The sequence below is a fragment of the Panthera uncia genome, chromosome E3 (assembly GCF_023721935.1).
Source record: "Panthera uncia isolate 11264 chromosome E3, Puncia_PCG_1.0, whole genome shotgun sequence".
NCBI lineage: Eukaryota > Metazoa > Chordata > Mammalia > Carnivora > Felidae > Panthera > Panthera uncia.
The window spans coordinates 8,613,554-8,636,872 of NC_064815.1; the positions used below are offsets into that span (position 1 = coordinate 8,613,554).

The 23,319-nt window shown below is 46.6% G+C and overlaps 1 protein-coding gene across 1 annotated transcript in view; it reads left to right on the forward strand.

Moving 5' to 3' along the window:
• The window catches only part of XYLT1 (xylosyltransferase 1), a 232,915-nt gene that overhangs the window by 180,110 nt on the left and 29,486 nt on the right, over positions 1–23,319 (forward strand). The window contains exons 6-9 of the mRNA XM_049639366.1: positions 1,322–1,402; positions 14,929–15,145; positions 18,141–18,317; positions 22,941–23,203. Coding sequence (XP_049495323.1) covers positions 1,322–1,402; positions 14,929–15,145; positions 18,141–18,317; positions 22,941–23,203 — 738 coding nt within the window. The remainder of the gene's footprint in view (positions 1–1,321; positions 1,403–14,928; positions 15,146–18,140; positions 18,318–22,940; positions 23,204–23,319) is intronic.

Below are 23,319 nucleotides of genomic sequence, written 5' to 3' on the forward strand. Positions count from 1 at the left end.
GGGCTGCTTAGACCAGATGGTGGCAGGTGGAAGGAGCAAAGCACTTTGCATTTATTGCGCACCTACTATATGCCCTTTAAATATTCCCAGCTTTCCATTCGTTATATATGTACTGAGAGCCTACTGTCTGCTGGGCAGTCAGGGGGGTTCAGAGAAGCCTACCACCCAGATGTTAAATCACTCACCCTTGGGTCAGGAGTGGAGCTGGGATCTGCCTCTAGACCTTTCTGCTTCTAGAGCCCAGGCATTGCTTTCTAAGGCACCTACCTGCCCCCCAAAGTTCTGAGAGCCTCCTTTCGGTTCCACGAGTGTCCTTCCTTTCCACCGCCTCCATCTCGTCTCCCACTTTGAAACAATGGTTAACCCTTTCCTTCTAAGTAAAAATTCCTGAGCAGAGCAGATGATAAAGGAGCTGTCACTTCAGCACCATTTACCTGTTTGGGTTTATTCAGCAGAAGAGGCGACTGCATTTCTGGCAGATGGAGACCCGTGTGACTGCCTTTTAAAATACTGTCACAGCTGTATGCACAAGCTGATTAGCTGTGACTACACTGCCTGCACCGAGATTGATGGCGATAAATTTGGGATAACAATACTAGGAACGACGTCATCTGTTTCGATCGCAGTTCATATTTTTTAAAGCTCTCTCAATTGGTAGCCCACTGGTTATTCAAGGACTTAGTATTCATTCATCCAGCAACCATTAATGTAGCTCCTACCATGTGCTAGTGAGGAGCAAGTCCCACTAGGTTCTGTCCTGATGGAGCTTACATCATAACATAAACAAGTTTAACATTTGCAGGTGACAATAAAATAGTAATGGAAATAAAGGGATATGATAAAGATGGGGGTGGGGGGGGCTGATGCCACATTAGGTTGGGTGGCCAGAAAAGGCGTCTCTGAAGAGGTTACATTTGAAAGGAGACCTGGATGATAACAGCAAGCCAGACGTGGAAAGATACAAGGCAGAATTTCCCAAGGACAGCACATGCAAAGACCCTGAGATTGCTGTGTATCGCATTGAGCTACACACTAATGACTTACTGTTTGCCACGCCCAGTGCTGAGCACTGGAGATTCCAGAACAGCTAAGGTAGTATGCTTATACTCAAAGAGTGTACAGGCTATAGGATAGGTAGGATACAAACATGCCAATATCCCCTTTTAATGTAGTGTGGTAAGCCTAGGGTGGTGACCCACGAAAGAAGATGCTTTATTAGCCTGTATGGACCTTATTTCTGTGACCACGAAGGAAGCCAAGACTCAGAAAGTGTCCATGGTCTCTGGAGGACCCTGACCTTCCTCTTGGTTTGTTTCCACAGGACGAATGACCAGCTGGTGGCATTTCTCTCCCGATACCGAGATATGAATTTCCTGAAGTCACACGGCCGGGACAATGCAAGGTAGCACATCCTCCCCCTACCCATGTGCAAAATGGAAATGAAAATCTGAGTGATCACTTTGGGGCTTCCTTTGAGGCTAGCCTAGAGGAAAGTAGAGGACAGGAGGAAGGCATGGCTCGGGTGGGCCCCTGCCCCTTCCATGTCGGGTCTGCAGCGGTCTTTCCCGTCAGCCAAGGACAGGGATAATAGTAAATACATCTCTTCTCGTAATAGCCCTTTACGCACCCCCCCCCACACACACACACACAACACACTGAGCACTTTCCTGGGTCCATTATCTCATTATGGCAACACTTTGAGGTAAGTAGGGCAGCCATTGTTCATTCCCACTTTATTGGTGGGATGACTGAGCCCCATAATTTAAGTGATGGCCCCAGATCATTCATTGGGTCAGCCATTCAGCAAACACTCACTCAGTGCCAAGCATGTGCCAGGCACCCTTCTAGAGCTGAACAAGACAAAATCCTCATTCTCATGGAACTTACTTCCTGGTGAAAAAGAGTCTCATTCCAGCATGGAGTTGAGCTCATATATCCTGATTCCCACCCTTTGCCCTCACCAGTGCCTCACTCTTGCTGCCCAAGACATTGGCGGGGATTCAAGGCACCAAGAAGCCCAATCTGGATCCACAAATAGCATGCTGCAGTCCCACTTTCAGCAGAGTCAATATCTCTGTGGCCAGAGATCAGCTACACGAGGGATTCAGTCTCAAGCGCCCCCTTTAGGGGAGATCACATGATAGGCCTCACCGTCCTGATGGCAAACACCATTAAAAAAAAACCAGCCCAGATCACTGACATGCTGGCAGCTTTTTCTAGCTTTGAACTCAGACCGTAACCTGGCAGCACATGGGATAATTTTAGCTCGTTAATGTGTTTTCTTTGGTTTGGCTCTTGTGTTGGTTTTGTTTTGTTTTAGTTCAAGTGCTCCATTTGAAAATGAATAGCCCCATTTAAAAATAGCAATGTTTCCCAGGCACATCCAGCTCATCTTAAAAGATCCAAAGGTCCACTGACTCTGGGCCTCAGGTTTCTCATTGGAGGCTATCACCTGGGTCATAGACAAAGCCCGTGTTCTCCTGTCCTCTCCTGTGCCCCTTCCCTACCTGGCCCCCACTGGCATCTCAGTTTGTAGTCTGCTTCAGGCGTTCTGTGCAACTGCTGACTGACCTGCCCTCTGGCTGGCTCTGTAACTCAGTTTACCGAGTTACCTACGGCGGGAGGGGGGGGGTTGGAGGGGGGGGACCAGAAGGTAGCCTTGAGCTCCATCTCCTGAGCTCTCCAGATGTAACCCCAGAATCCTTTGTTGTGTCATTGCCTAAATTCTAACTCTGATTTCATCCAGCTGTTTATAGCTTGTTCCCATCCTACTGACAGCCTGCATTTTTTACATTTAGAAGGAGCCCCCAGACTTGAGGATGCTCTGTAAATCAGCATGATTTACAGATTAGTGTGAGCATGTTCCCACCACTAAAGGGAGAGAGGCCTGGGTAGATCAAGAATTACAGCCACTGTGTGATGTGTTCCTAATAAGTGCCCTTGCTCCGCTGACCTTTTCCCTGTGGGATCCAATTTCATTCTTAGGGCCCCTCAATGCAAAATAAGAATCATTATCCCCATTTGTCAGGAGACGAAAGGGGTTTGGGGGAGTCTAAATGGTTTTCCCAAGGTTACACAACTGGTAAGTGTTAGAATTTGAACCCAGTTCTCTGACCCCAAAGCCCATGGGAGCAAGGTGGAGCTGAAGAAGATTTCATTCAGGTGTTAGTTATCAAAACTGGCCCAGGTGTTAGTGTCTAGGCCCTTAGGTTACCTCCAGGTAACCTTGTAATATGTGTTTTGTGCAAAGCTGTTTCATCAGAAAGGAGCCCATTGTAATTTGATAGACTTGTGTCTGAATTATTATCCACCCTGGTATTATTATTCCTGCCTAGTTGGTATTTATTCTCTGTCCCCTATTTCTAGGCCCAGTGCTTGGGACTGGGTATGTAGCACAGAGGTTAAAAGCGTGGGCCTTGAGGTTTTACTTCCTGGATCAGAGTCCTGCTCTGCCATGTCCTAGCTATGTTGCATTGGACAGGTGTTGTAACCTCTCTGAGCCTGTTCCCTTACCTTTATAGTGGAAATAACAATAGATCTACACTCTTGGGGTTGAGAGGATTAAATGAGATGCTGCATATAAAGCATCCACCATATAGTAGATGCCCTATGTGATGGTGGTGATGATGATGGTGATGTCATGGCTATGATAAGTGTAGGATGAAAATATTGTGGTGGGAGAAATAAACAGATGGTGTTTGGGCCAGAGTTACCCCGCTGGGTGTGTGAATACCTGTCTGGTGGATGTGCGTCAGTAGCTGACAGGTAATACCCACATGGCACAGAACAACATAAAGTTTCCGGCTAAGATGTTGTTGGCACTTCCTGCTATAAAACTAAAACCCAAGGATCTCCGAACAGAAAAGCTCCCACATTCCACTACCCAGGAATGAGCCCTTGGCTGGTTTTCTCTTACTTGAATGAATGAAGGGCAGTAATGTAGTATTAATTTCATAGTAAAATGAGCCAATACCTGCCACTCTCTCCTCTCTGTCAGCTGGGGCCTCACCTGCTGATGAGTAACCCTAGCCACTGTGCGTCTTCTGTTGTCCCCTCCCCATCGCACAGAGCTGGGCATGGCTAGGCTTCAGACCCTGCACGGGTGATGTGTTTATAAAGGACCCTTGGTGGCAGATGACAGAAACCCAGCTTAAACTAGACTAAGTGGGTAAAGGAAGTTAATGGAAGGAAAACCTTGATCTCTGACTTCAGATATGGCTAAATCAAGCAGTTCAAATGCTTTAATCACACCTAGACTCCATTCTTTTCTTTTCCTTTTTATTGGGGGGGGGGACATTTAATTATTTACTATTCCTGGAGCGGGTTAAAGTAAAATAAACACATTAAATAGCCAAGTAGTTCACTGAGGGGGATCTTTTTATTTTTTTAATTGAGATGTAATTGACATATAACATTATGTTAGTTTCAGGTGTATGACCTAATGATTCGTTATTTGTATATATTGCAAAATGATCATACTAAGTCTAGTTGACATCTGTCACCCCACATGGTTACATTTTTTTTCTTGTTGATGAGAACATCTAAGATTTACTCTCTGAGCAACTTCCAAATACACAATACAGTATTATTGGCTATACATCACCTCCCCCCAGCATGTATTTATTTCACACCTCAAGTGTGTACTTTTTGACTCCCTTGTTTAGTTCTATTTTCCTTTGTGTTGTTGGATTTTCTGGCTCCAATGGTGACTTAGTAGCTTCGTTTTAGAGACGGGGAAACTGAGACTCAGGTGAAGTAATTTGGTGAAGCCTACATAGTTACAGCAGTGCTAGGACTCCGGCCCAGGTGCCTGTGTCCCCAGAGCCCAAGCTCATAACCCTTGTATGATGCAGCCTGTCTGTATTCTGGGCCTGCTTTCACCCAGGATGCTGGGTGGCTTTCAGGCAGCGACTCTGCTTCTCTGGGCTTCACTTTCTCCCTTTGAAAAAAGAAAAGTGGATGAATAAGATGGTCTCCGAAGGCACGTCTCCTTCTGATGCTCTCTGCTCCTGGACCAGCCCTTATAAAAGACATTGTGACAAAGGCAAAGAGTTTAAAAGATCAAACAATGTGGAGGGACCAAAAACAAGCAGTAAGATACAAAATAGGCCACAGGGTGCCTCGGTATTTAGTTCCACGTGGCTCCTAATAGCAGTGTTGACCTTCTGTCCCCATCTTCAGCCCTTGGCAGCCAGTGTGGATTCCCAGCTCCTGCTCCGCAGGGATGGCATAAAGGCAAACTAATATTTTAATAGCTGCCAAATTGGTCCTGACTGTTCCTGTAATTAAATGAAGGGGAGTGTTGTGTTCACCATTTCTCCTTGCTTTCCTCCAAAAATAAAGTCGATGCAACGAAAGGCACGCAGCACAGTTACTGTTTTCCCAGTTAGCCTCTGTAGGGTGAGCAGAAGCAGGTGTCCTAAAGCTCACTGAGGGACTAAATATGTCCTTGCAGACTAAATAGGTCCTTGCAGTTATCCTGGAACTCCTGGCTTCTGTTCAGGGAGCATTGGAGAAGTTTACCAAATGTCTGCAACCTGATTGTTGCGGGGGGCCGGCGGGGGGGGGGGGTGGTCTGATAGGGGCTAGAAAGGGAAGATCCTTTCCACCAGCCAGAATAGGGTTTCCTCTGACACTTTGTCTGCCTCAGTCCATCTGAGCTCTCTTGCTGATCCAAGGTCCACAGGCCCCCATGCTGAGCCCAGGGACACATTGTGGTACAGGGGCAGGTACATGAACATTGGAGGCCTGGCACCTGTGTTGAAATGCTGGCTTGCTCATGTGATGGCCATAGGACTTCAACAGATGGCTTTGACTCTCCAAGCCTCTGTTTCCTCATCTTTATAAAATGTGAATAGGGAGATGGGCATTGTGGAGGACGGAGTGTCCTCCCTGACCCTGGGAAGGCCCTGAACCACGCACTTTCTGGTGTGTTGTCTCATTCCCACCTCACTTGGCAAGTGAGATCTTCGAGATGAGTACAGCTGAGGCTTACAGAGTTGATTTTACTTGCTTAAGGTTCCACAGCGAGCAGACCACAGAGCTGGGACTGGAACATGGCTCGGTCTGGCTTTTAAGGCCTGATTTTATCACGCCGTGATTCATGACCACATCTGACAGGACCTGCAGTTTTGCCTTTGGGGCGTACAACTGAAAGAGCAGAATCCTGCTAACTTTAAGCAGAAGTATTGTTGAAATGATCAGGAGAGGAAAAGATCAGGTTCTTCCCCTCCTTTCTCGAGTCGGCGTCTCCCAAAGTGTGTTCCCCATCCACCCGTAGCGTGAGAGGTGGATTCAGGTACTTCACAGACAGGAGTGCTGGGAAAGCTAGGTACTGATCGCAAGTGTATCAACAACAATTGATAGAATTAGCCGTCTGCCCCATGGTTTCATAGAAGTTATGCTGAGAATAAGACTCGGTTTAAAAAAAAAACAAAAACACCGTTGAAGCTATTCAAAGTTGATTTAGAGAAAATTATTAAGGGAGCTTTCCTGTAAGTGCTATACATAAAGCACTTGGCACAGCAGGTAGGAATCCACACTCTGGATTCTAGGTGTATGACCTTGGCTGAGTGACATCAAGCACCTGTGTGTCAGAGTTGTTAGAAGAATTCAATGGGAGAATATAGGGATAAACTCTTGGAACAATTAGTTGGGCGTGTCAACTTAGTGACAGTGATGATGGAGAAGAATCTTGAAAATGGCATACATATGATTAACATTTTGCAAGCACTCCTCCAATTCTTATGGAAACTAGCATTTGACGGGTAAGAAGGCTAGACCAGTAGGAAACCAGGAGGGGTCCCAGCCCTGAGGTTGGAAGTGACATCAGCAAGTTTCTTCCAGCTGTCAGGTCTGGACCCCACCTGCTCTAAACAGCACTCCCCCCGACTGGGCACCAGAATGACAGCCAAGCAGCTTCAGCAGCCCTTTCTCTCTGACATTGAACTCATCTTCAGACCCACACCTCCCTTGATGTATAAACAGGCAACTGTTTAGCCAATAGTTGGCAGATCCATTGAGAGCCTGGCCAGGAACCTCCTCCAAGCAAATCTGTGCTCAGGAGGCCCTTTGGTGCCAACTTGCTTATCAAGAGATGGGCTCTTTCCCCAGCTGTCTTATAGCACCATGATTGATGTGAGGAGATAATTAATATCTCATTTCCAATGGGGAAAGCAGATTGCATTTCCCCTTTGCTTTTCTTAAACCCAACCAGTGCATTTATCACTGTTTGAATGTTCACTGTATTTAATCCAATTATAGCAGGCATGTCAAAATAAAGCTTTGCGTTGCACCAGCACCCACACAAAGCTGTGTATGCATCTCCTTTCTTGGCCCCCACATGCGTTTTGAGGTCAACTTGGGAACTTTTCTTTTTCCAAAACAATATACATCGAAGTTAGACAAAAGACTAGGACAAAAGTATGTTCAGGGTGTCATCTCTGAGAGGTGGACTTTGATTTTTTTTTTCTTTGCTTTCTCTTTCTGTTCTAAGTTTTCCATGAAGGACGTGCATTACATTTATAAACAGAACAAAAGGCTGTAAACACTGTTTTTTAAAATGTGTGAAAAATTGTGGAAAACCACTTAGCCTTCAGTGGACCTTTAGTCTCTTGGAAGTAGAAGCTGATTGGGCACCAAGCACCATGAAGACCATATGGCTACCAAGTCAGGGGATTCTGGGTCCCAGGATTTGGGCCCCTGACTTGGCATCTCTTCTCAGTCTTCTTTTTTCTCCCACCCTTAGATATCAAACACAAGTCCACTTTCTTCGCACAAGGCAGTAGTAACAGTCACATGTGAAGGGTTTCCTGTGTGCCGGGGACTGTCCTAAATGCCTTAGTGAGGTTATTTCTTGCAAGTCTCAAAACTACCCCATGATGGAAATGCAGTCCTATCAGGCTCAGTTTTCAGATGGGAGCCCAGAGGCTAGCTAAGTTAAACACACAGATTATAAGTGGGGAGGCTGACTAGAACCCAGGAAATCTGGCCCCAGCGTCTGTAGTCCTAGCCTCTGTATCACGCTGATTCCCTCAGCATGTTCACTGTGGGGCTTCCTGCCATATCCAGGTAGATGATGCATTCCCCCCACCAATCAGGTAGGGTCTGCCTCTCTCGCAGTTGACCTGCTCAGATGTGTCAGCAAGGCTCTCACTCCAGCCACCTTGACTTCTTTCCATTCATTTGAGTTCTTGCACATGCTGTTTTGGTCCCCAGTAAAGCTCTTGCCTCCAGATCTTCAGATGACTGATTCCTCCTCATCCTTGACGTGAAGCTTCAATGCCACCTCGTCAGTGAAGCCCTTCCCCAACAATCTTCACTAATGACATCTCTGTCTCTTTATTTTCTGCCACTGCGCCCTTGAGTTTTTCTATATAGCACTTATTACAAACATCTAATTACATATTAATGTGTTTTGTGGCTCTTTGTGTCTACTTACTTAGTTATTAAGAGCAGGATTATAGCTCAGTGGCGAAAAGTGTGGGATCCAGAGCCTGACGGCTAAGGTTAGAATCGCACCCTTGGCACTAACCAGCTGTATGGCTCTGGGGAAATTACTTAGCCTCTCCGTGTCTCTGTTCCTTCATTTGTAAAATGAACCTTCATAGGGTTGTAGTAAAGACTAAATGAGAGAATATGGATTTAGTGTGAGGAATGGGATCTGGAAAGTAGCAGGTGCTCAATAAATGGTAGATGTTATTCTATTTTTTATGTCTCTCCCTGGAAGATGGAGAAGGGTAGGGATGATGTCCATCTTGTTCACAACCAGATTCTCAGCACACAGACCTGGGGTAGTGAAGATGCTATCTGGAGCTGCTGAACGAGTGAATGCTCCAAGCCCCCTGTTCTTCCAGGTACTTCAGAGTAGAGGCATAACAGTTGACCCCAGCCTAGGTCAGGAAAGGGGACAATCCAGCCTGGGCCTGAAAGAAACAGCCAGTAGGGTCCCTGTGGAGCTGCCAGACTAGGTCCCAATGAGCTGAATCCTTGCTGACTGGTAGCATGAAAAGATGATGTATTCATACTGCTCGGACAGAATTAGAAAGGTGCCCATGACCCTTGTCACCTCCACTACCACAACCATGGGCATTGCTTATTAAAATAATCACAGGAGATGAAGTTCACGGTTTGTGTGGGGCTCTGGGCTTCTGTCCTTGGTGCTGAAATATCATTGCTTTTCTGGACATAGAGGTGTGTAATTAGTTCTGGAGGTGCCCTGCCCATTCCTGTCTACCAAATCACAGGAGAGAGAAGAGGAGAGATAGAAAATTTAAATTTGTAGCTTGATGAAGGAAAAATATTAAGCATCTTGGTGAATATTTATGGAGCACTTACAGTGTGTTGAGCACTACCCTAAGCCGTTTCTATGTATAATCTCATTTAAACTTTTGCACTAGCCCTCTGAAGCGTTATTATCATCACCATTTTCCATGTGAAGTTACGTGTTCAGGTCGTCCAAGGTTGGTGGCCTACCCAGCACGTGAATTGTGTAGTCCAAAGCTTGGCCCCTGCATTATACAGCTGTTACGTGTCAGCACATTCACATAGCTGGCTGAGTTCATACACTGTGGGCTTTCGTGCTTTGTTCCATGACTTTATTTTTTAACTAAAATGCTTAGGTTGTATTTAGGCTAAAGGAGTAATCTGGATTCAGTGACAGATCACTGGACAGGAAAAGAGAAGAAGGGGAGATTTTTTTCCTAGGCTATGTGACTTTGGATGTCTTTGAATCATACATCCTCTCAGTGTGTTGGGGTTTTTTTTCAATCTATAGAATTAATTATATTAACTGATTGCTAAGATTCCTTCTTACTCAGACACGCTGTAAAATCTGAGGAGCAGAGTTCTTCCTTTTCAAACTCATTATAGGACGAGACAGTTCTGGAATAATTCCACACTCAATGAATATGCCAAGACTGTAGCCAGGGAATTAACTGAATTAAGAGACCTTCATTGTCTGCCTTTTCTGAGATCATGTTCAAAGGCTACAGAAGGTTTCTTAACTGACCTTTTCACACACGGATGAGAATGAGGACCCCTGTCCCCTTCCATCCAATTTCCTTTGATGCTCAGCTGAGTAGAACTTGGTCCCTATGACATCTCAGTAGAATCCATTTAGTTATGACTTTGTTCCATATTGTGCCAGTAGAGAAAGTCCCTGGAAGGCAAACCACCCCTCCCTGAAATCCTGGGAGGTAAAACCAAATGCAATTGATTCCATGTTTGCCCTCAGGTAGTCTGTTCTGAAGACAGAAGTCTTTGTGACGTCTGGCAGGGAGCTCTTCCAAGACCAACAATGAACCCTTTTCTGTCAGTTTTCTCATTTCAGCACCGGGTCTTTTTGAGGTAGTGAAAATTCTCAGATCCTCCCTTTGGATCCTTTTACAAGGACCCTGGCAATCAGGACAGAGCAGTTAAGAGCTTGCATGGATTCATCCAGACCTGGATTCGAGTCCAGGACTGTTAGCTGTGTGACTTTGGGGAATGCCCTTAACCTTCTTGGATTGAGTTCCTTTGTGTCTCAGTTTGTTAGAAGAATCAGATACCCGGTTAAGGGCTGCTACTTCCTTATTGAACAATTTCATGGCTTTTACTCCTCCCTTTATTCATTGGCTCAATAAATACTTATTGAGCACCAACTGTATGCTAGGTACTAGTCTAGGCACTAAGGATACAGCTTTGAACAAAAACAGGCAAAAAACTCTCTGCCTTCTTGGGACTTACATCTAGTAAGGAGACAGTAAGCTAAATAAATACCTTGTATACAGTGGTACAAATTTTTAAGTTCTATGGAGAAAAATAAAGCATGAAATGGTGGTCACAGATGTGAGGGATTCTGGGAGGGTATAATTGCTATGTAAGAATGGTTCACTGTGTAATGACTGGCTCAATCCATTGCTGGAATGAATAGTGCTTACTGAATACTTAGCAAGGACCTTTGTAAACCTCATTTGTCAGCCTTTCACAACTGATTCAGGAGGGTGTCAGCACAGGTGTCATGGAACTCATCTTCCAGATGAGGAAACTGGCATTCCAGAGAGTCAAGCCAACCCCATATCTCCCCATCTGCGAAGATAGAGTCATCATTAGTACCCAGATCCTTTTTTTGTCTGCTCTGAATTCCACCTGTTGACTCGGTTGCCCTCACATAATCAAATCATCTGGAAATGAAACTAAATATAAGAGAGTGTCTTTGGTCATCTTCTGTGTGCTTGGCCCAGTGCTTAAATAAATCTAGTCTCCACCCCTCAGGTAGAGAATCACACACCCTTGACTGCTGAACCAACATTTATGAAAAGGCACACCCAGGTATTTGCCTACTTACCTTGATTTCCAGCCATTCCCTTTTTTAAGAGATGGCAAATGCATAGGGTAGAAAACAGAATCCAAATCACTGTCCAAGCAGTTGATTCCTTTCCCCTGCTAAATACCCAGACTCTGGGCCTCTGCTGCTTTATCCCAGTCCAGATGCCCCTCTTAACCCAGGAACTGAGACCTGGGGGGATTGTTTGTCTCTATTTACTCATAATTAACCGAAGCATGCATTTGCAGCTTATCAGTTTTCAAATGCAAGTAAATATAGCAACCAATCTCCCACCCCATGAATATTTCATTTTGGAGATTACTGCATAAATATTGTATTTGGATATTATGGTCTGGGACATCACATTAAAATTGCAAGACGATGCTATTCTCCCACATAATGGAACACAAAATTAAAAGGCTGGCCTATGGAAAGAAAACTTTTGCATGTCCTCAACACCTGAATTTTGTTTCTTTCTTTCTCTGGGTGAGTTAGTCTTGGCTACCACATAAGTTCTCGTGGAAGTTACCTAAAATTCAAAGGTTTAAGCAGGGTTAAGTGTCTGCAATTTAATATTATTATATAATTAGCACCAGACAGAGCTGAGGTAGGATTTTATTTTCCTAAACTCAGGCGCTTCCTTTAATGGACCCAGTTAGAGCCGAGTTTTGTGTCAGTGGAGTGATACGGTAAGTATATTGGAAAACCTTCGAGTGACTCCCAGAGAGAACGTGGCTTTGCTGACAGCGTGGATTTGCACTTGGAAACGTGTTAGGAAGGATACCTGGGAGGGATACCTGGGTCTTCTGGTTGGCTTGTATCCTCTGTGTGTCTGTGGAAAATTTGTCAGCCTTCTCTGGGATCCCATGTATCTGTCTGGAATGCCTGCCCCACCCCCTCTTCCTGGATATAACAGAGTGACTTAGAGAATGTCACAGCTGGGAAGTACCTTATGATTACCTAACCCATATGACTGACGGCCCATGTGCTGGCTTCAAGGCTAGGGATATGTTCTATTTAATCAGAGCACCTTTTTTTTTTTTAAATGAATTTGAGCGCTTTTCAAAAACTGCCTTCTCTACTTTGCTGACTCCACCAACCCTGTGGTCTTCTACCCAGCCTGCCTCAGATGCTTCCATTATCCGTCTGACTCCTGTAGGCATTTAATATTACAATCCAGACCTAGCCCAACTTTGGTCATCACTTTCCAAAGTCATGTTACCAAAAGGGAAACTAAGACTCAGGGTCATCACTTTCCAAAGTCACTCAACTCGTTACTGGTAGAGCTGCACCACCATGTAGATAGAAAGCACATTTCAGCAGAATAAGTCAGCAACATAAAGAAGATATGGTTTATATATACAATGGAGTACTACTCAGCAATGAGAAACAATTAAATCTTGCCATTTGCAACAACATGGATGGAACTGGAGGGTATTATGCTAAGTGAAGTCAGAGAAGACAGATGTTTTTGCTCATATGTGGAATTTGAGAAAATTAACAGAAGACCATGGGGGAAGAGAAGAGGAAAAAATACTTTCAAACAGAGACAGAGGCAAACCATAAGAGACTCTTAAATACAGAGAACAAACTGAAGGTTGATGGTGGGAGGGGAGGGGGAAATGGGTGACGGGCATTGAGGAGGGCACTGGTTGGGACAAGCACTGGGTGTTGTATGTAAACGATGCATCATGGGAATCTACACCCTAGGCCAAGAGCACATTGCACACATGGTATGTTAGCTAACTTGGCAATAAATTATATTAAAAAATGAAGTCATCAACATTTTTAATACAGTCATCAGTTTTGCTAAGAATTCAGTGGATTACTGAATGCTGAATTACTGATCATGATGCTCAGTGAGTGACCAGTATCTATGGGCAGGTTCTCTCCTTAAGCAGGAGGAAAGTATTGGGGATATGGATTTATTAGTGAGGTTCCACACACTTCCCTCCAGTGGATGCTAGTGGATTTGGGAGGACACACTGGGAGGGATTCTTTGTAGAATTCAGCACGTCCAGCACAATGGAACTATCTGCAGCTTTTATACCCTGAAGTCTGGGCATCACGGTAGATCTTTCCCGAGTCACTGCCTTGCACTGTCCTAGGAACTGTGAGGAAAGCAGAAAGGAGGAATCCAGAGTCAGTTCTAATGATAATAGCATCTACCTGGTGGGGGACTGGTAACTCTAATCTGAAGACATGCAGGTTCAAAGGCCTCTAAGACACATGATGGAGGTGCAGACTGGCATAGTGGAAGAGGGGTATATATGTGCCACGTCCATGGCTATCTGCTTTCTCTAGGGACTGAGATGATTCACATCCATCATGGTAGTGATAAAAGTTTAAGTTGTTCAGGAATGTATAGGACTTTTTCAACGGCAAATGACAGAATCCCATTTCAAAATGCCCTAAGCACGTTACTGAGGAGTCCGGGTGAGTCAGGCACAGTGGGATCCAGGGTCTCAAGCATAGTCATCAAGACTGTCCCTCCCTCTTTCTTTCCCTCCCTCCCTCCCCCTCTCCCCCTCTCTCTTTCCCTTCCTCTCTGCTCTGCCCACCTTGCAAATCCCAAATATGTATACACTCCAGAGCAGGAGTTCTTAATCTGGGGTCCTCCGATAGAATTCTAGGGGCCCACAACTTTGGCTGGGAAGAAAGTGATCTTTATTTTCACTGAACTCTAATTGAAATCCAGCTAAATGGAGGTAACAAACCACAACAGTATTCGCGGTAACTGTAAGGAATCACGTATTTTCATATCACTGTGATTGATGCGTATACCTCTAAGTATCATTTATGCTCCCCTCTTCTGCAAAATTACAACAGTTGTTAGACCTGCCACAAGAGCTTGCTATCTCATGTGTTACAAAAGAAACACACACAAATTTGGTGTTTTGAAAAATATTTTGTAATCCTGTCTTTCTTGTGTGAATCTAAAACCATATGAATTACATCATAACTGGGGTTTTGTAATATTTTTAATACTACATATTTAAGGTATACCTTTAAGAGCATTATTCCAAGATGAGCATCCATAGGCTGTATTCACCAAAGTGCTAAGGCATTCATGGCACGAAAAGGCGATTTCAAAAGTTCCGTAGGGAAGAAGTGGATATAACAGATGATTGTTGCCATCTACTTGTAGTGGGCAAGCCCCCTAAACCTTCTAAGCTTCAGCATCCTCACCCATAAAATGGGAATATTGACAGTGCTTACCTCATGGGGACATAGGGACCTGTCTCACTTGTGTAGATCAAGTGGCAAACTACACACAGAGCCCCTGGCTCAGTACTTGGCACACAGTAGCAGTGCCTGGGTAGCTCGGTCAGTTAAGCGTCCGACTCTTAGTTTCAGCTCAGTTCGTGATCTCACAGTTCATGAGTTTGAGCCCCACATCGGCTCTGTACTGACAGCGTGGAGCCTGCTTCAGATTCTCTCTCTCCCTCTCTCTCTCTCTGCCTCTTGCCCCACTTGTTCTCTCCCTCTCTCTCAAATAAATAAACATTAAAAAAAATACTTGGCACACAGTAAGTGTCAATACATGCTTTTATTGACATGACTGTGCTATTTCATTTGGATTCTGTGCACCTCTGGGCTAAGGGCTACTTTGGCTTTCACAGGTTCATCCGAAAACAGGGTCTGGACCGACTCTTCCTGGAGTGTGACGCCCACATGTGGCGCCTAGGGGACCGGCGAATCCCAGAGGGCATTGCTGTGGATGGAGGCTCGGATTGGTTCTTGCTGAACCGGAAGTTTGTGGAGTATGTGACGTTCTCCACAGATGATCTGGTGACCAAAATGAAGCAATTTTACTCCTATACCCTGCTTCCTGCTGAGGTGAGTGTCTAGGGAAAAGTTCCTCAGCAAGGTAAGAGCCAGCTCTAGCCTTTGGAACAAAGCAGATGCTGAATTTTTGCCGAAGGTTTTGCAAAGCAATGCTGGGTCCAATACATAGTCCTGCAAACATCCAGAAGAAGTTGGAGAACTGCATCCGCCACCAGGGTCCTTGCTGTCATAGCCGGCCTCTGGTATGGAATAGACAGGCATACAACACGGCCACTAGCAGTCCACACAGCATATTTGTGCAAAGTAGAAAAGGCAGCTCTTCCTTAAGACACTTGGCTCCCATTGGTCGTAAAATCATCACAATATACTGATTTTGATAGAACAAGACCCTTCACTGCCATTTTCCAGAAAACTTAAAAAAAAAAAAATTGAAACCTCTCAGACGGACAGTGTTGATGGTGTCCCACTAGGGTTGTGCAGTGTGTAACCCTCACAACTGTATATGCCGGCTCTTTCAGGACACACCCACATCAACTTTTGAGAGATCCTCTACAGTCATCAATCATGTAATAACCACTTTTTCAACATGAAGAATCCCTTTTTCAATATTGAGGGTTTTTTTTTTATTTTTTTAATCATATCATGATAGACATTAGTGTTGGCCTCATCGGTCACAATAGAAATTCCAGTGATCTCAAAGACAAAGAGCCAGGGCTTCTGCTGGACCTGTACTAGCTCCTGCATTGACAGCCATTGGGACTCAACATTTCCTGACAGCTTCTGGAAGCTCCAGGGAGCCTGTCACCACTTTTCAGACCTCAGTGAGGGGAAGGTGTCTTAGTTCAGACTGCTATAACAAAATACAATAGACTAGGTGGCTTTTAAACGACAAAAATGTACTTGTCACGGTTCTGGAGGCTGGAAGTCTGAGATTGGGGTGTCAGAATGGTCAGGTTCTAGCAAGGGCCCTTTTCTGGGTTGCAGATTACATACTGACAGTTTTCATTGTGCTCAATCCCAGAAGGGGCATGGGAGCTCTCTGGGGTCCCTTTTATCAGGGCACTAATACCATTCATGAGGGCTCCACCCTCCTGGCCTAATCACCTCCCAAAGTCCCCTACCTCCTAAGACCATCACATTGTGGGGCTAGGATTTCAACCTATGGATTTTGGAGGAGATGCAAACATGCAGTCCATTTCAGAAGCCTGGTTGTGTACAATTGCAGCCTGTTCTGAAACAGTGCCAGCTCCATCTGAAATTTGGGGGGGGGGGGGGGGTGGACACAGTTCTGAATGTTGCCAGCAGCCTTCTTATCAGACCTGACTGGGGGGTTCTTGATTCAGCTCTCTGGCCTCCAGTTCCCTTTCCTCCTAATTTCTGACTTCAGGAAACTCCAGAGCTGGTTGCCCTTCTGTTGAGCCCATGACACCTCTCGTGAGTGGTCTACCATTTCTTCCTGGCTGTGCCTCAGGCTCAGGCTGTGTGTCTAGGTCAGACAAGACAACGTATCTCATTTGATGGTTTCCACATCCCTCACCAACATCTGGAGCAGTGCCAAGCTGATAGGGTTGACTGCCCACGTCACTCCAGAGGGATGATGGGCTTGTCATCACTGGGCCAGGTTTTACTATTCTGCACACACATTAGGTAATCAGCTTTTAATCCTTTTTCAGCGAAAATCACCTTTTCTCTCAATGTCGATAACCTCCTCATCCATTATCTTCGGGGAATTTCTGTATCATTATGAAAGGACATAGGGTAATTGGTAATTGGGAACTTCTCCCCACTGTTTGATGGAGAATATGTGCCTCTGTGGGCTTGTAGACAATTTAAGCTTAAAATCCAGGTTCATGGGCATATGTCATTTAGCAGCACAGGGCAGCTGGAGTTCGTGGGTGGAGCCTCATTTTGCCCATCCCCCGCTTGAGAAGGGACTGTTTGGAGGCTCTGGTTGTTTTAATCAAGATGCCGTTCATGATGCTGGCTCTATCTCAACCCCGCCCCAGCACACACAGGTACTTAACACTCCAGGATCCATACCTTGCCCTCCCTTCTCCCAGACCACCTCTAGGAAAACAGTTTAGAGTAAATCTAAAGGCTGAGCTATAAATTTATTAGAGGCAGACATGTGTACCCCAACATCTTCCCCCTAGGGAGCAGAGAGCAGGGAGAATGTATCTGCCTGGTATCTGGGGTTGTTATAAAACAGTGTCCAAACGGAAGTCTGCCTGTCTGTCTGTCTGTCTCTCTCCCTCTCTCCCTCCATCCCTCCCTCCCTGTCCCTCCTCCCCCCTCCTCTCTCTCTCTCTCTCTGGTCTCTTTCTTCACTCTCAGTATTGATTGCTTCCTTCTCAGATTCCTAGGAGAGGTTGGCCAAGAGTTATTGGATTACAAGAAACTAATGGAGCCTGTTTCAGCACCATGGACAGCGAGCAGCCCTGCCCCACCCCTCCCTGTGTTGTAGCCACACCCGTGTGGCTGAGGCAGGAGGAGGGGGGCCTGGGACTGAAACATCCCTGAATCTGGCTTCTTTTACCAAGGGGTGAAATTCTAGAGCATCAGTCCTTGTTCTCTAGATATCTCAGACAGAAATCCCCTTGGTTTCAGATCTGACTATTTGCAAAGCAGGAGGCCTTTTGGCCCAAGGTTTTCTGGAAAATTGTCACCACGTTTCCTCTGGTACCCATGAGTTGACATAACCTGAGGGACTTTTCCTCTCTGCCGGGCAGACAGAGATGTCGTGAACAATAGGAAACGTCTTGCAATCAGATTGTAGACTGCTGGGGAAAGACAGTTTAGAGAAACACTCAGAGCGTTAGACTTGCAAACAGAATGAAGCCACTTGGACAAAACATCCTGTGTAGCCTGAATTGGACCAAGCTGGCAGCTGACCCCATTTGCAGAGAGACCCAATGAGTGTCCAGGAGAGGGGAGTCCCTGCGCAGTCAGGTGGTCCTGGAGGAAGGGAGGCCCCACCACCACCACCACCTCAGCCCACTCGAGGGAGGCTGGAGGAGGTCTCAGGCTGGTCCCTGTCTCCCCGCAGTCCTTCTTCCACACCGTCCTGGAGAACAGCCCCCACTGCGACACCATGGTGGACAACAACCTGCGCATCACCAACTGGAACCGCAAGCTGGGCTGTAAGTGCCAGTACAAGCACATCGTGGACTGGTGCGGCTGCTCCCCCAACGACTTCAAGCCGCAGGATTTCCACCGTTTCCAGGTGAGCCCACCGGGGCCCCTGCCAGCCCCTGGCCCACGCCCTCCCGGCACACGTCCACAGGCCTCTGAGGCCGGGCCTGCGAGTCTTCTCATCTTGCGGTTTCCAGACCTGGGTGTCCGTAGTAACAGTGACAACATCAACTGTGGCCACCGGGTTTTGATCACTTACCCCCCAGGCCACAACAGTTTTAGCCACTTGGCCTGTATTGACTCATAAACCCCACATCAACCTTGTGTGACACACAGAGAGTGGATTATTGGCTTTTTAAAAAAAATTTTTAATGTTTGTTTATTTTTGAGGGGGGAGGGGAGGGGCAGAGAGAGAGACAGAGGGAGACCCAGAATCCGAAGCAGGCCCCAGGCTCTGGCCCGACAGCAGACTCAAACCCATGACCTGCAAGATCATGACCTGAGCCGAAGTCAGACGCTTGACTGAGCCACCCAGGCATCCCAAGATAATATTATCAGTAACCTATTTTAGAGATAGAGAAACTGAGGCATAGAAAGGTAAAAAAACTCGAGGTCCCATAGGGCTATGTATGTTTCCAAATCCATTTCTCTCTACTGCTTTTCAGTTAGAATCCCCTGAAATATTCAGTAAAAATACATTTCTGGGTTCCAAGTTGAGTGTACCCAGGGCAGAGTTTCTCAACCTCAGCCCTCCGAACATGGTAGCTGGATAGTTCTCTGTTGTGGGGCGCTGTCCTGTGCGTTGTTGGGTATGAGTCTGCATCCTTGGGTTCCAGCCACTAGATCTAGCCACACACTCCAGTTAGGAAAACCACAAATGTCTTCAGACATCGCCAAATGTCCTCTGGGGGCAAACTCACCCCCACTTGAGAATTTCTAATCTCTGTTGAGGTCCAGGAATTTTTATTTTGATGTGTTACACTCTGGAGAATCCTGATGAGCAGTCAGGTTTGCAAAACACCACGCTCTCTGAACCCGAAGAAGTCAGAAGAGGTAGAAACGTTACTGCCGTCACAGTGTCTCGGCACAGCCAAGCGACTTACGGTTCTGGGGGGAGCAGAGGCAGGGGGTCATAAATGCTCCATCGGCTTCCATGAGCCCCAAGGATGCTTGGCGCCCAGACCTCTTTTGGATGGCAGCCTCCTTCCGTCCTGTGTGAGTGCTCATCCTGCTCCCGCCTCACCCCCCTCACCATGCCCTGGCACTTGCTGCTGAGAGGGCGAGCAGAATGCTACAGAGTGGTTAAACACATCACTCTGAGGTCACCAGAGCCACCACATGGATATGGTGTGCTTCTTCCCCAACCACTAACACAGAGGGAGTGCAGGTGGGTAACCCGAGCTGAGGCGCCCCCACAGACTCACTCTGACACATAATAGAACCATCCATGGGAGGACACGGCCACCCCCACCCGAGTGGAGCTTCTAGTCTCTTAGCAGGCTCCTCAGCGTGTGGTCCAGGGAGCTGGCCTAAGCATCACCAGGGAGCTGTTAGAAGGCTGCAGTCTCCACTGCTCCAGCTGGCCTGGGGCAGAATCTGCACATAAATAAGATTCCCAGGTAGAGGAGGAGGCTATTTATGCTTGAGAATCACAGGAGTAGGAATCTGTCCCATACCAGGCACTGTGCCAGGACCTCTGTGGGCCTTGGCTTCACTGGGGTAGGCAGCATCCCCATTGTGCACGTGGGGAAACTGAGGCACAGAGGGGCTAACTTCATTGTCCGTGGACAGAGTGGAGTGGCAGGGCTGGAGGTCCCTCCTGGATGCCTCCAGCTGCAGACCTGGGCCTTTTCCATCAAACCCCACTGCCACCCTGGTTTTGTGTCCACACGGGTGCAGAACACACAAAGGGTTCCGTCTCATTATTTGGATTTCCTCAAGGTGCACACCTAACATTTTTCACCTCTGTAAGCGGTTGCTGCAATAAGTATTCTTTTAGGCCTGTTTTTGGTGGCAGATTAAGAGCTACCCAGGGACCTCTTCAAACCCATGTTAATTTAGGTATGAACTTGGGTGACATTTAACTCCTTTGTCCATGGAGAAAGGATCCACTGAGCAGAAAGAAGGTTGCAGGGGAAATAGCTGACCTATTCAAAAGGAAAAAAAAAAAAAAGATTCCCCCTTTTGTAGAGGACCAACTATTTGCCTCAATGCCAAGGACCTTCATCATTTAGAGCAAATGGCCACGGCAGTTGGTGGGAGCGCTGCCCCTGGTGGCGGCATCTGCGTTCCAGCCCCAGCCTCCCAGGAACATCGTGGTCTCTGGTAAAGACGAGCTAACACAGAGACCTTGCACGTGCTCACAGCTATTCCTCTCACAGTAAACAGAGATCAAGAATATCCCCCAACATCTAGAGTCTAAGAAACTGCTGCCTGTAAGGAACTTAGAGTTCTTGTTCAAAGAAGAGTGATAAATATAGAAACGTGCCCTTTTAGAAGATACAGCTGTGAATAAAGAATCACAAGCAGACGAGGGAGGCTGCCGGCCTCTGAGTCCATTCTCTGCCTCGAGAACATGAAGGTCTAGAAGCCCCTCGTAGCAAGCTTCGGGGAGTAGTGATAATAGTCACATAATAATAGCTAACACCGTGTGCCAGACTCTGTGCTTAGTATGTATTTTATTATACCCATTTTAAGGATGAGAAAGCTAAAGCCCTGGGTGATTTGCCCAAAGACATAGTTAGGAAGTAGCAGTGTAAGGATTTGACCCCAAGTGGTCTCCTTTCAGCACTACTGTAAGGTAACTGAACTGAACTTCCCCCCACCCCCCCAGGGAGAGTGAGAATACTATTAAATACTGTCCATGAACCGCCACAGGGTTCATGAAGCCGAGAAGCGAGGGGATCTTCAGGATAATACCAAGGATGTTTGTTTTCGGGAGCTTCCAGCTTACCCAGCAGCCCAGTCCTAGGATGGCATAGTGGAAAGAGCTTGGGCTTGAGAGTCCTGCAGCCGTGTGAGTTTGTATATGAGCTCAGTTTCCTTCTGTGTCAAATGAAACTCATAATCCCTGCTTTGCAGAGTTGCGGATTCGAGGTGGTGATGTAACGCAGCATTTGGTGTACATAGTATGTGCTCGGTGTTTTTGTGGTCATTGGTGCTATTAACCCACTGCAGTGAAAACAGTGTTAGACCCAGCTTAAGGTCAGTAATAACACTAGACCATTAGCTCCTCAAGGGAGGGCTAGGTTTTGTTTCCACAGTCCTAGATGGGGGTCACCAAACTACACCCCCTGAGCTAAATCCAGCACACTGCCTGCTTTTGTAAATAAAGTTTTTTTGGAAAACAGCCACACCCGTTGACCACAGCTGCATTTACTGTGTGGCTGCTTTCACACTATGACAGAAGAGTTGAGTAGTTGCAAAGCTGGAAATAGTTACTATGGCCCTTTGTTGATCCCTGCCCAGATATTAGTATAAGACCCAGTAGGTCACAGTGGGCTCAGAATTTTCCTTCTTTATCCTCAACCCTGGATCTTCATCTTGGCTTTGCCATTAGCTTGCTGTATGGCCTTACATAAGTCCCTTTCCCTCTCTGGACCTCAGTTTCCTTGAAAACTTGGTTTACATACGTGGTCCTTTAATACTGCACCATGGTCACCTGGGAAGCTTCTTGGCCTCCAGATTCCTAAACCTCATCTCCAGAGATGTTGAGTCTGTAGGCCTGGGGATGGACCCCAGAATCTGAATTTTTTAAAAAATGTTCAATTGACTGTGGTATTTAGCCCAGTCAGGCACCATTTACCTTACCCTGGAGTCTTATAAAAGTATCACCCCCAAAACCTGTTAAGAATGTAGATTCCTAAGTCTCACTCCCACAGATTGTTCTGATCAGTACCTCTCGGAGTTCCTTGTGAGTCTGTAAATCAGCTGCTGTGCCCAGGAGGCAGTAGGGAGTAGTGGAGACTATAGCGAGCTGAAGAGGATATGCCCATCTAAAGGGACAGCTGCTTTTCAGCCTTTTTATTTTTTATTTTAGAGTGGGCACACAGGGAAGAGGGGGCAGAGGGAGAGAGAGAATCCCAAGCAGGCTCCACGCTCAGTGCAGCCTGATGCAGGGCTCGATCCCAAGACCCTGGGATCATGACCTGAGCCGAAATCAAGAGTCGGACACTTAACTGACTGGGCCCCCCAGGCGCCCCCTTGCTCTCCAGCTTTAAGCAGTCATTCCCATGTAGGAACAGGGGCCTGGATGTTGCCAGATGTATTTCTGTTTAAAGGAAAGCTAAAAGTTGTTTCTGTGAACTCTTGTACTTTTTAAATATTGCCAGCTAATTCAATTTTAAAACACTCTGCTGGACGACTAAAATATATCTGTAGGCTATATTTGCCCCAGACCTTCAGCTAAATGATTCCTGAGATCCATCTCAGCTATAAACATCTAGGACGTCATTTATTTAACAGACATTTAAATGATGCTTACTCTGTGCCCATCATTGCTTTAAATGCTCTCCAAATATTAACTCATTCAGTCCTAACACACTTCTGAGGATCTCCACTTTACGGATAGGGAAACTGAGGACAGAGAGGTTAGAAAGTGTCCGAGCTGGGATGTGGATCCAGACAGGGTGGCTTGCCGAGCCCTGCTCCCCAAACCCCCACTCCCTCCCCCATCCCACTCCCTGACACTGCTTTTTTTATCCCATGAGCACAGCAGACAGCCAGGCCCACCTTCTTTGCCCGAAAATTCGAAGCCGTGGTGAATCAGGAAATCATCGGGCAGCTGGACTATTACCTGTACGGGAACTACCCCGCGGGCACCCCGGGCCTCCGCTCCTACTGGGAGAACGTGTATGATGAGCCAGATGGCACCCACAGCCTGAGCGACGTGGCACTCACCTTGTATCACTCCTTTGCCCGCCTGGGCCTCCGACGGGCTGAGTCGTCGCTGCACGTGGAGGGGGAGAACAGCTGCCGGTGAGCCCATGGGTGGGGAGAATCGTCCCGGGGTGCAGGAGGGGCGGGTGGCACAGCACCAAAAGGGGGCACTGCGTGGGGACCTCCACCTCTCTGGGGGCTGTAGCCGCGCACCT